Here is a 12,485-nt window from a genome sequence, read left to right as displayed (position 1 = left end):
GGAGAATTGAGGTTGTACAGGCAACCTTGATGGTGTAATGTCCTGACTTTTGATTATTTTACTTTACAAAGTTAGTTAATGTAGTTTTTTTAAATATGGAATTTCTTGTTTGTTTTTTAAAAAAACAAACCAGATAAATGAAGAAACAAAAATTCAACCTTTTCATCTGTTTGCTAGAGAGAACAACTCCTCTCAATGCAGGGTGAGTGGGTGGGTGGCCCAGTGTTCAGGGCACTAGCTTAAGACTTGAGAGACCTGGCTTCTTCAGTTCCATCCTCTGCAACAGACTTGCTGTGTAATCTTGGGCAAGTCACTTCCTGTCTCTGTGACTCAGTTCTTCTCTATCTGTAAATTGGGGTTAATAGCAACTGGGAAGTTGAGGATAAATAGATTGTGAGTTGTTCAGATACTACAGTGATGGGGGCCAATAAGTACCTGTTCAGTATGCGTCGATAACAAGGCAGTTGCAAATGTGCCATTCCATGCACAGCCTTGCATATATCAGTGGATAAGTGCACTTAGATTTTCAGGAAGCCTTTGACAGGGTCCCTCACCAAATGCTCTTACATGAAGTAAGCTGCCACGGGATAAGAGGGAAGGTGCTCTCATGGATTGATAACTGGTTGAAAGATAGGAAACAAAGGGTAGGTATTAATAGTCAGTTTTCAGAATGGAGAGAGGTAAATAGTGGTGTCCCCCAGGGGTCTGTTTTGGGACCTGTCCTATTCAACATGTTCATAAATGATCTGGAAAAAGGGGTAAATAGTGAGGTGGCAAAATTTGCAGATTATACAAAATTACTAAATATAATTAAAACCCAGGCAGACTGCGAAGAGCTACAAAAGTATTTCTCAGAACTGGGTGGCTGGGCAACAAAATGGCAGATGAAGTTTAGTGTTGATAAATGCAAAGTAATGCACATTGGAAAGCACAATCCCAACTATACATATAAAATCATTTAAATTAGCTGTTACCCCTCAAGAAAGAGATCTTCGAATCATTATGGATAGTTCTCTGGAAAACATGCACTCAGTGTACAGCAGCAGTCGAAAAAGTGAACAGAATGCTGGGAATAATTCAGAAAGGGATATATAATAGGACAGAAAATATCATGTTGCCTCTATATAAATCCATGGTACACCCACATCTTGAATATTGTGTGTAGATGTGGTCGCCCCATCTCAAAAAAGATGTATTGGAATTGGAAAAGGTTCAGAAAAGGGCAACAAAAATTATTAGGGATATGGAATGGCTTCTGTATGAGGAGAGCTTAATAAGACTGGGACTTTTCAGCTTGGAAGAGAGACAGCCAAGAGGAGATATGCTCCATGAAGGTTGTTAAAGAAGTAAAACCTTATTCTTATGTGTATTTCTAGGAATTGACAGTGTAAAACTCGTAGCTGAGCTGCTCAAAATCTAATTTTCTCATTAAGATGAGCACGAGAGAGAACCTTACAATCTTACGCTCCATCTTTACTTCTTTTATTAGTGGGAAATGACTACACCTAACAAGACACCACCGGGTGCTGATCCCAAGCAGTTGGAAAGGACTGGTACTGTTCGGGAAATAGGCTCTCAAGCTGTTTGGTCCCTTTCATCCTGTAAGCCAGGTAAATTGTAAAACACAACAAAACAAACTAATAATTGTGAAATTCAGGGAGGGTATTTTTGCTCTGAGAAAAATAAAACCTTTTTGACCTTGCTAAGTAAAATTGTATGGTGATGAAATTACACATATATAAGCTAGTGTTAGTTTATAAACTAGAGAAATCAGCAAATGATCACTGTTATTTCCTCTGTTTCTTATCTTCAAGTGAAGAAAGAGTGTATTATAGTCCATTAGAAATAACTTGGGTCTAGTCTAACATAGACATAGTTTGCTAGTATAGCTATACCCGAAAAAGTGGGTTTTAGCCCACAAAAGCTTATGCCAAAATAAATTTGTTAGTTTCTAAGGTGCCACAAGTACTCCTCGTTGTTTTTAGTATAGAGACAGTTATTCTGGAAGAAAAGTGCTTTCCCAAGTATAGCTTATACCTGTTCAGAGAATGAAATAAACTCTTCTGTCAAAAATAATATTTTGCCAATGTTGTTGTGTTGACATTGGGGCTTTTGCCAACATAGCTATGTAATCTAAAAAAACCCAAAACTATCCCCCAACCGACATAGCAGCAACACTTAAGGGTAGGCCTGCCATTATGGTGTGGTACTCTAAATGCTATGAGCAAGATAAAACAATCTTAAATGGAGATACAGTGGTTTTGAACATGTCTCTCAAGCAAGAGTAGCTCTTTGACCATATTGTGTGTGTTGGACATATTCAAGTCCCTCCTAGATAAATATCTGTCAGAAAATAATTAAATCGGTTTGCAACAGGTGTGGGAACAGGGATCATTATAGGCTATGATACTGTCGCAGGTTGAGTACATTCCTGATCTGATGTCCACATATATACTTTTGTTTTGGGTTACACAACATACTTTAGATCTGGATTATTAATATTCGCTATTTATTGCAGATGGAGCTACGAACATTAACTGTGAACAGCAGCTAATGTGGGGAAGTAGCAAAGGGGATGAAATTAATAGGTTGAATGGCAGTAAAAGAGGGAAAGAGTAGCAAAGGATTGGCAATGGTAAGGGACAAATCATGATTGGTATAAAACAAAAATCATAAGATTTAGACTTCCTTCATTCGATATAATGTTAGTGAATAAAAGTATTGCCAGTGAAATGTGTACTTGAGGGGTCTCCCAGTTGTGTACTTTGGTGATTCAGTAGACAGCTTTTCCAAAAGAGTGAAGTTACGTAATTATATAAAATATTTTTTTTAAATAAAGAATTTAAAGTTGTTTGGCATTTTATTATATTGATAAAGTATTTTATCATGACTTAAAGTAATGATAAAGTAAAGATCAGCCTTTTGATTACAAAATAGAGTAATGACTTGAAAAATCAGGTATAGTAACATGGCAAATTATTCTGTTCTATGTTACAATTACATAAAGGAACCATTGTAAAACTATCTCTATTATACATGTATAGAACTCAATCCTATAAGCATTCGTGCATGTAGTCTTCACTCATTTACATGGGTACTCCCTTTGACTTTATTGGTACTATTCCACTGAGTAAGGGTTTGTAGGATCAGACCCATAATAAACAACAAATGTAAGTAATTTTGGCCCACTATCTCAAATACCTACTATTTATAAAACAACAAAATACAGGGGCCAGGAGGAGAGTGTCGTATCTGTTCTTATCAGTTTAATCTCTTTTGATGAACACTTGCAACACCTGCTCTGAAGATGGATTCTCCTGCTGCCATTTTTGAAAAAATTGATGCTACTTTGAAGATGTATTCCACTGCTGCTACTTTGGAAGAAAATCCTCTCTCTGCTCCTGAGACATCCCCAGCTACACTGTGTACCACTACTGCTGCTGCTCCACCTAAGGTCTCTCGGACAATGACTATGAAGAAGATCCTAGGTGCCTCCAGGACATTGCAGACCAGCAGCACAAAGGTGAAGAACAGTGGTTCTTTGAAGGACCCCCTTTGAGATGCTGTTCCGGTAAGATCCTGCATCCTGAGGCCGGCCTGTTGGGACATCGCAACCAGAAGGAACATCCCCCCACTCCTCAGCAGCACCAGCTGCCGTGGGACAGCCCCCCCACTTCCTGGCAGCTGCCAACAGAGAGCCCCCCTGCTCTCCAGCAGCACCAGTTGCCAATGGAGAGCCCCCTGGCTCTACAGCTGAGATGACCACCTCCCACCCCCACAGCTGCCAGGTCCCTGACGCTGGTGGTGCTTTCGCTGCTCTACACACCATCAAGAGAGGAATCTCCATAGACGGAACCAGCACATCTCCAGAGGGTCATGAGCGCCTCGCCAGATGCCTGCCCAGCCTCAGAAACCACCCAGAGGGACTCCAGGACCTTACCGGATGCCCGCCCAGCTGGACCTCTCAACCCCACCCACCCACATCAGGAAGAACCAGCCAGTGATACTGCTGATGCTCCTGGAACCCCCCTGCTGCAAGGTAATGAGGTCACCATCTATCTGCAGTACCCCCTCGCTGCAGACATGCTCATCTGCTCTCCCCCGAAGCTTCCACCTCCTCAGTGGCATCACCAGGTACCTGAAGAGATGCCACAGCAAGCGGGTCGCTTTCAGCTGTGCCCTCTGCAGCCTGCCCTTCGAGACACAGAACCAATGCAAGATACACCAAGTTGCCTGCAGGAAACGCCTCAAGGGAACAACACAGTCTCCTGCCCCGGCTCCCAGCCTTCCTGCTGCGTGCTGGCTCGCTGCTCCTGAGCCTCAGCAAAGAAAACTGACCTTGCAAGCTGCCCTCAAGAAGCCTGCCCCCGTTGCCAGGCCAGCGGAATGGGATGCTGTGATCGAGCAGATACCTGCTGCCTCGGGGAACATCACCCAGGTCCTTGCCAGCAGGAGGCCCGTCTCACCCTCTCATGTCACCAAGCAGATCTCTATGCTGAGACGACTGTGCTACCTTGCCACCTGTCCAGCACCTCCCCGTCCCCAGAAGGATCAGCACCCTACCGTGCATAGCTGCTCGAGATCCTGTCACCGGAAGAGCCAGCACCTCCATGCCCCAGACCACTCTGTGAGCTCCAACCACCAGAAGAGCCAGCGCCACAACGCCCCAGACTGCCCTGCGAGCTCCAACCGTCAGAGGAGCCAGCGCCACACCCCGGACCGCCCTGCGAGCTCCAGATGTCACTGGAGGAACCAGCCCCGCAGCCACACCAAAGCACCAGCCCTTCATCACCAGACGGCCCAGCACGGCCCCCAAGTCCATTCTGTGGGACACTGTCTACGGGAGATCTCACGCTCTAGCAGCAACCGCCCAGGCAGCAGCCACTCATAGACGGACCAGCAATGACCTAGCAACCCCTGAGCCGGATCGCGTCTCTCCGACCACTAGCAACGCCAGCATCCCGCCAGAGATCCCGCCCCAGCACCCAACCGAAGGGAATCCTGACCCACGAGATAGATGGCAGGCCGACCACGCAGCAGGCTCAAAGCCTGCACCAGATGAGGTCGAGAACCCTGAGGGCCAGCAGCCGATGGTGAGGGCTGCCACTCCGTGGCATACTGCCTGGACCGAGGAGCTACAAGCAGCAGCATCCTTTGACGACTTCGACCTCCTCGTAAACAGGCTCACCCAAGAACTGTCTGCGGAAATCACTCCCAGGAGAAGTTTGAACCAGGAGAATGCCCCGCCTGCCCACAGAACGCCAGCTCCGAGCCACACCACCATCACCAGGGGAGCCAGAAGTAGAGACGCCAGCCACCGCTACGATCCAGCAGCAGCTTCAAGGATCCAAAAGCTGTACCAGGCGAACTGCTCCAAGGCCATGAGGGGAGATCCTAGACGGGCCCTTGCCCTACTGCACGATTCCATCTGAGCGTCTCTACAGCTACTTCAAGGATGTATTCAACCGCGTAGCCGTGCAGCACCCAGAGTGCCTCCACCCCCTGCCCCGTGTCGACGAAGCAGGTGTCCTGGAAACCGACTATACGCCCAAGGAAGTGATGTCCAGACTCTCAAAAACAAAAAACACAGCTCCTGGGAAAGACGGCATCCCCTACAGCCTCCTGAAAAAGAGAGATCCCAGCTGCCTGGTCCTCACCATGCTCTTCAACCAGTGCAAGCGATTCTGCCGGACTCCCAGCTCCTGGAAGAAGGCCATGACTTTACTGGTGTACAAGAAGGGCGAGCGGGATGACCCCAGCAACTGGAGGCCCATCTCCCTCTGCTCCACAATGTACAAGCTCTATGCCAGCTGCCTGGCATCGAGCATCACAGAGTGGTCGGTGAGCGGGGGAGCCATCAGCTCCATCCAGAAAGGCTTCATGTCCATAGGGCTGCTGTGAACACAACTTCATCCTCCAAACCACCATCAACTTGGCCAGAAGGGTGCGGAGGCAGTGCACAGTAGCGTGGCTCGACCTGGCTAACTCCTTTGGGTCCATGCCCCTCCACCACATCTTTGCCACACTCCAGGAGTTTGGGATGTCGGAGAACTTCCTTCGTGTGATTCGAGAGGTGTACGAGGGATGCAGCACCACCATTCGGTTGGTCAAAGGGGAGACCGCCGAGATCCTGATCCGGAGCGGAGTTAAGCAGGGCTGTCTCCTCAGCCCCATCTTCTTTAACCTCGCCATGGAGCTGTTGCTGCGAGCGATCTCCAATGGCACAGATGGCTTCAACCTGCATGGTGAGAGGGTGAGTGTTCTGGCTTATGCAGATGACCTGGTCCTGACTGTGGATGACCCAGAGAGCCTCCAACGTATGCTAGATGCCAATAGTCAAGCTGCCGACTGGATGGGGCTCCGCTTCAATGCAAAGAAGTGCGGAACACTCCACATCGATGGCAGCAAAAGGGACTTGGTGCAGTCGACTGAGTTCCAGGTCCAGGACGAGCTGACGGGTTTCTATGTCCGGCAGACACCGAAGGACACCATCCAGGAGATCTTGCAGGACGCCGCCAAGATCGACGCCTCCCTGCTAGCACCGTGGCAGAAGATAAAACGCACTGAACACCTTCCTGATGCCCCACATCTCGTTCATCCTAAGGGGATCTGCCGTGGTGAAGGTACCCCTCAACAAGGCAGACAAGATCGTCCGGCCACTGGTGAAGAAGTGGCTGTTCCTTCCCCAGAGAGCCAGCAACGAGCTGGTCTACATCGCCCACAGGCATGGTGGTGCCAACGTCCCCCGCATGGGCGACCTGTGTGACATTGCAGTGATCACCCACGCCTTCTGCCTGCTGACGTGTCCTGACACCATGGTAAGGAACATTGCGGGAAACACCCTCCATGACGCGACAAAGAAGCGGATAGGCAGAGTCCCTTCCAACCAAGACATCGCCACCTTCCTGAGCAGTTCCCTGGATGGCGAATTCGGACGGCACAGGCGCGACATTGCTTCACTATGGTCCCGCGCTTGCAATGCCACGTGTTGCCTGGGGAAGTGCATTGGCTGCCACTGCGAGTGGTGTGAGGAGTGCCAGGAGCTGGGAGTCCTGGTGTCGCAGATCAGGTCCGACGACAATACGATCGTTACCCCGAGCGCCAGGGTCATGCTGGAGAGGACCCTGAAGGCAGCTATCCACTCACTGTATATGGAAACCCTGAAGCGTAAACCAGACCAGGATAAAGCCTTTGAACTGACCAACAAGTGGGACACCAGCAACCACTTCCTCGCCGGAGGTGGCTTCACCCATTTCACCAACTGGTGGTTCATCTGCAGTGCCCGGCTCAACTGCATCCCACTCAATGGAGCCGTCTACCACGGGAACAGAGACAAGCATCGCAGGAAGTGCGGCTACTCCAACGAGACCCTGTCCCACGTCCTATGCAGCAGCAAGCCCCACTCCAGAGCCTGGCAGCTGTGACACAATGCCATCTAGAACCGCCTGGTGAAAGCCATCACACCACGCCTGGGGAAGGTCGCCGTGAACTGCGCCATCCGTGGTACTGATAGCCAGTTGTGACCTGACATGGTATCACGATCGAGGTCTAGAAAAAGATCATCCTCATCGATGTCACGGTCTCGTTTGAGAACAGGACTCTGGCCTTCCGTGAAGCCCGAGCTCGTAAGCTGGAAAAATACACCCCCCTAGGCGACACCCTGAGAGCAAAGGGCTATGAGGTGCAGATGGATGCCCTGATCGTTGGAGCCCTGAGCGCCTGGGACCCCTGCAATGAGCGTGTGGTGCGGACCTGTGGGATCGGTCGACGCTACGCACGGCTCATGCGGTGCCTCATAGTCTCGGACACCATCCAATGGTCTGGGGACATCTACATTGAACACATCACCGGCCACCGACAGTACCAGGAGGTGTGAGCTGGAATGATGTGCATCAACTATGAGAAAAAGGACTGAGAGACTTTTACCATTGGACCATATGAACTGGAACCATAAACTCACTGAACGTTAAATCTCACCAAATTAGGGTAAATCCATCCTCATCATCGTATCCACTCATTATACTCCACACCTGAACATAGCCATTATATGAACAACATACCCCCATATCTCGATGTCTGTACTTTGACCCGTTAACCTTTTACCCCCAATCAGGGATATTGCAGATTATGTGTTTCTTACGCCATCCAATCCTAAACCGAACTTCGCACCCCCTGATAATCTGTACCGTATTCCCTGATAACCAGAAACTTCTATGCTTAAACTCTGTACCATTTTTTAATTTTAACATCTTAATAAAATTATTAAATCTGAAGGAGGGAGGTTTAAAGTGGCCAAGGATAACTGTAATAATCATACTTGTTCTTCTATAGCACCTTCCTGTCTTACTCTAAACCCAAATACAGCCACAGGAACTGTAGTGGATATCCCCAGTGAGGTTATTCCTTAGTCAGACCCTTTTACTTTTCAAGGTGGAGCCTTGGAATAGAGAACACGAATAACAAATTGTAAGTGTCCTGGTTAAAACATATCATGTGTTGTGTGTTTCATACTAGCATGCTTTGGGTGCAGTCTGGCCACACACCTTCTACCATCCAAGCAGCACAGGTATCCAGTATAACTGCACTATTAAAATGTTGTTGCTTTTACAGAGTGTTTCAGGCTTTTTCAAATAAGTTCTTTAAAGAAGGCCCTAAATAAAAGGATCCTTTAAAATATTTTAGCTGATTATAATGTTAAAATTAGCTCCCCCTCCCCTCAAAATTTAAAGTACTACCAAATATAAGAGCCTGTCTGCAAAATACTTGTAGAGCACAGCTGGGAACATAACAGAAATTTACAAGGAGAGTTCTAACAACAAAAGTGGGCCAAGTGCTTTACATTAATCTCTGTTGCAGATCTTACTCGGTTTATCAGAATGCTGGCATCTTTCTTTGGAAATGTGAGTGGAAGTGACAACTAACACCATTATTTTTTTTTTAAACTCTCACTGAGTTTTAGTGAAGCTTGTGGCTAAGAGTTCCAAGTTCTGTTTTGCAAACAGAACTTTACAATATTGGTTATAGTCTTTGCCAGACAGACCTCCTCTTTTATTATGTTCTGTAAAAGGTTTAGCACAGTTCTGGATGCTGGAAAAAGTAGAACAGTAATCTGCAGATTTGGGACTTAATTCAGGAATATGCTGAATTCTTTCAATTCCCATTGGTTTCAATAGGAGTTGAGGATGCTCAGCACAATTTGGGATTGGATTTATAAGAATAAACTCTCTGCATGCATTTTGCTTAATAAAGATATCTGAAAACTTGAATGGCTAGAAGTACTTCTCACATGTGTGAACTTGCATTTCTAGGGTCATGGTCCTGCTGAAATGATTTTTGTAATACCAGCAGCAACGGAACATGATACAGGAGACTGTAAACCTTTTTCTTTCCATTAGGCTTTGGCGTGGACCAGTTACGAGATGATAATCTAGAAACTTACTGGCAATCTGATGGATCACAACCTCATTTGGTGAACATCCAGTTTAGGTACTAAATATTTGTGTGATTTGTTGCATATGATAAAGCTAATAAATTGTGATTATAACTCTCATGAAAATGCATTCAAAATTCTGATTGACAAGGAATGCAGAATTGAGCTCTTTCATAGGGTGTGTCTACACTACCCGTCGAATCGGCAGGCAGCGATTGATTCAGTGGGGATCGATTTATCATGTCTAGTTTAGATGCGATAAATCAACCCCGAGCGCTCTACCGTGGACTCCGGTACTCCAGCTCCACGAGAGGCACAGGTGGAGTCGACGGGGGAGCGACAGCAGTTGACTCACTGTGGTAAAGACACTTAGATTAATTTACCATGGTATGTTGACTTCAGCTACGTTATTCACGTAGCTGAAGTTGTGTAACTTAGATTGACACCCCCTCCCCCCTCACCCGCCCAGTGTAGACCAGAGCTTAGTAACATGGTTAGGAGCCAGTTAGATTACTTCATTTGCAAAATCTGTTTTATAAATGCTCTTAGTTTTATTGTAGCAAATGACCAATTAAGCAATTGCAAAGCGAGTGCTGTGCTGGGTAATCTCTACAGTATCACAGCCTCTAAGATATGGTGATATGTCTGCACTAGTTTTCTGCTTGCTTTTGGCTGCAGTTCAAGATATGGGTGATATTTAGAACCCCGATTTAACTGCAGGTTAAAGCTGGGACACGTATCTGCTACAATGGAATACAGCATGAAAGAACTTGCTACAAGACTCTCTTGCACTCCATTAATGTGGTTGAATTCTCCCAAGACAGGTCAGGGCTTCAGCAATCGAGTCCTGTTCTCTGTTGATTCCCTCACAGAACTGCTTTCCTTAGCAGGGCACCATAGCCCAGGCCTGGCGAACTTTAGTGCATGATGAAAGATATATTGGCATTGGCTTGTGTTTAATTTTTGTGTTGTGTTGGCTTTTTTTATTTGATGTGTTGACAATGTGGTTGCTAACGTTTCTGTAGGCACGTGTAGTTTTCTATCCATTGTAAGTTGTTTTCTATTTATGTACTTTATAAAAATTATATGTAAATTCCTAGCTGCTACTGCACTAGGGATCCTAAAAATCAGCATAGTCACATTTTGTATCAAGTTTTACAACATTTAAATCTCATTCTAGAAAAAATCTCAAGAAACTCTTCCTTAAATAATTTTTCCTTAGCATGCTTGCTTAGCCTTTGCTGCTGCTTGTTTACAGAAGAAAAACAACGGTGAAGACATTGTGTATTTATGCAGACTACAAATCTGATGAAAGCTACACCCCAAGCAAGATCTCTGTCAGAGTAGGAAATAACTTCCACAACCTTCAGGAAATCCGGGTAAATCAATTATTCTTCGTCTGATAATTATGATTCATATTTTTCTTAAGAAGACATTGTCACCATTTCTAGAGCAGTAATAGAATTTGAGAGAAAATGAGAAATGTGAGATGTCAAATGCAAACTTGTATATAATTTTTTCATGCCCTTATTTATTTTCAGAATTGTGTGTTTCACCAATAACATGCCCATGTATCACTGGCTTTGGGGAAAGGAGTTGCAGGTTTGCTCTTAAACCCAGGTCTCCCACATAGTGGGACAATGCATTACCACCAAGTGGGCCATTATTATATGTTGTGTCAGAAACTTTGCTTTGCCTTTGCAGGGAACGTGGGTTTTTATTTTGGTATTTGCTTGTAGTCTTGGAATATGTAAACATATTCTCCTCATAACAAAGCTCTATAACAGGGGTCTCAAACTCAATTTACCTTAGGACATGTGCCAGTCCCCAAATCCTCCCAGCGGGCCAATAATGTCACTGAAGATAGTGTTCAGAAAAGAAAATGTTTATGTTGTATTTTTTATTTCGAATTTCTTAAAACAATAAAACTGTCATAAACTTTATTCAATTCTTCGCCTGTCAGAGTTTTTAGTGTTTGCCAGACACGTGGCAACGCTTCAGTTCTGTCAGTTTGTTGATGTTTGGCCTCCGTGGCTGAGCAGTTGAAACCTTCAGGATTGCAGCGAGGTGTGCATCGGATAGTTGTGTTCGGTATTTTGACTTGTTTGTATTCATTGTGGAAAAAAATGATGCTGCCTCCATGGCTGACTTTGCCTGGCAATTAATGATGCTGCCTTCATGGCTGACTCTGCCCGGTGATTAGTGATGATATTTCTGTCCCTCTTCCCCAGCCAATGGGAGCTAAAGGGGGGGCGGCGCCTGCAGCAGACATTGCCGGCAGCGTGGCTGTATGCATCTCTCCTCCGCTGGCCACAGTGGGGAGGTTCTCGGGCCGCAGATGGCCTGCGGGCTAGGACTTTGAGACCCCTGCTCTATAACTCTAAGGGTATGTCTACACTGGCAGAGTTACATCGCCGGCAGCTATATTGCCGCTTAGAGTGTACTGAAGGGAAACCAGTGTACTGAAAGGAAACCACTGTTGTGTGTTCACACTGTCAGTTGCCTGTGCAATACCCTGTTCACTCTTAGATGGGTATTCAGCGGTGCATTCTGGGAAGCTGTCCTACAGAACATCTCCTCCTCTTCTGCCGCTAAGAGTTGTGGGAAGGCGGATGGGGTTGTGGGGCATTCTGGGTCCTGTCCCAGTGACCTGTGATGCATTTCTTCGCATTCCAGCAATCCCTGTGCTTCCGTCCGCATTTGGTGCCATCTTTCAATGGTTTGTGTACTGTGTGCTCTGCCTCTTTGGTCTGCAGGAATGGATCCAGCACTGTTGACCAATATGCTACTCGCTCTCACTAACACGTTATGATTGGCAGTGGAGTTATTCATTAAACTACAAAGGCAAGAGGAGTTTGACATTGATTTCGCCATGCGTAGTAGCTATGACACAAGATTTCTTATGGCATTCATTGAGGTGCTGACCACAATGGAATGCCGCTTTTGAGCTTGGGAAACAAGCACTGAGGAGTGGTGGGATCACTTTGTGATGCATGTCTGTGGCTGCAGAACTTTCAGATGAGGAAAGCCACATTCATGAGACTGTGTGATGAGC

At 46.2% G+C, this 12,485-nt stretch overlaps 1 protein-coding gene across 16 annotated transcripts in view; it reads left to right on the top strand.

Moving 5' to 3' along the window:
• Nucleotides 1-12,485, top strand: part of ANAPC10 (anaphase promoting complex subunit 10) — a 242,554-nt gene that overhangs the window by 5,371 nt on the left and 224,698 nt on the right. For 14 of the 16 annotated variants that reach the window (XR_013345934.1, XR_013345935.1, XR_013345933.1 and 11 more), the window contains 3 exons: nt 1,490-1,610; nt 9,396-9,486; nt 10,689-10,809. Coding sequence is in view for 13 of the 16 variants with exons in the window: in XM_077815322.1 (XP_077671448.1) it covers nt 1,490-1,610; nt 9,396-9,486; nt 10,689-10,809 (333 nt within the window). In the remaining 3 variants the exon portion in view is untranslated. The other 2 variants (XM_077815323.1, XM_077815328.1) reach the window with 2 other exon arrangements.

This window comes from Eretmochelys imbricata, chromosome 4, assembly GCF_965152235.1.
Source record: "Eretmochelys imbricata isolate rEreImb1 chromosome 4, rEreImb1.hap1, whole genome shotgun sequence".
NCBI classification, from domain to species: domain Eukaryota; kingdom Metazoa; phylum Chordata; order Testudines; family Cheloniidae; genus Eretmochelys; species Eretmochelys imbricata.
The sequence above is the reverse complement of the archived record's forward strand: the minus strand, read 5'-3'. Positions and strand labels throughout refer to the sequence as shown.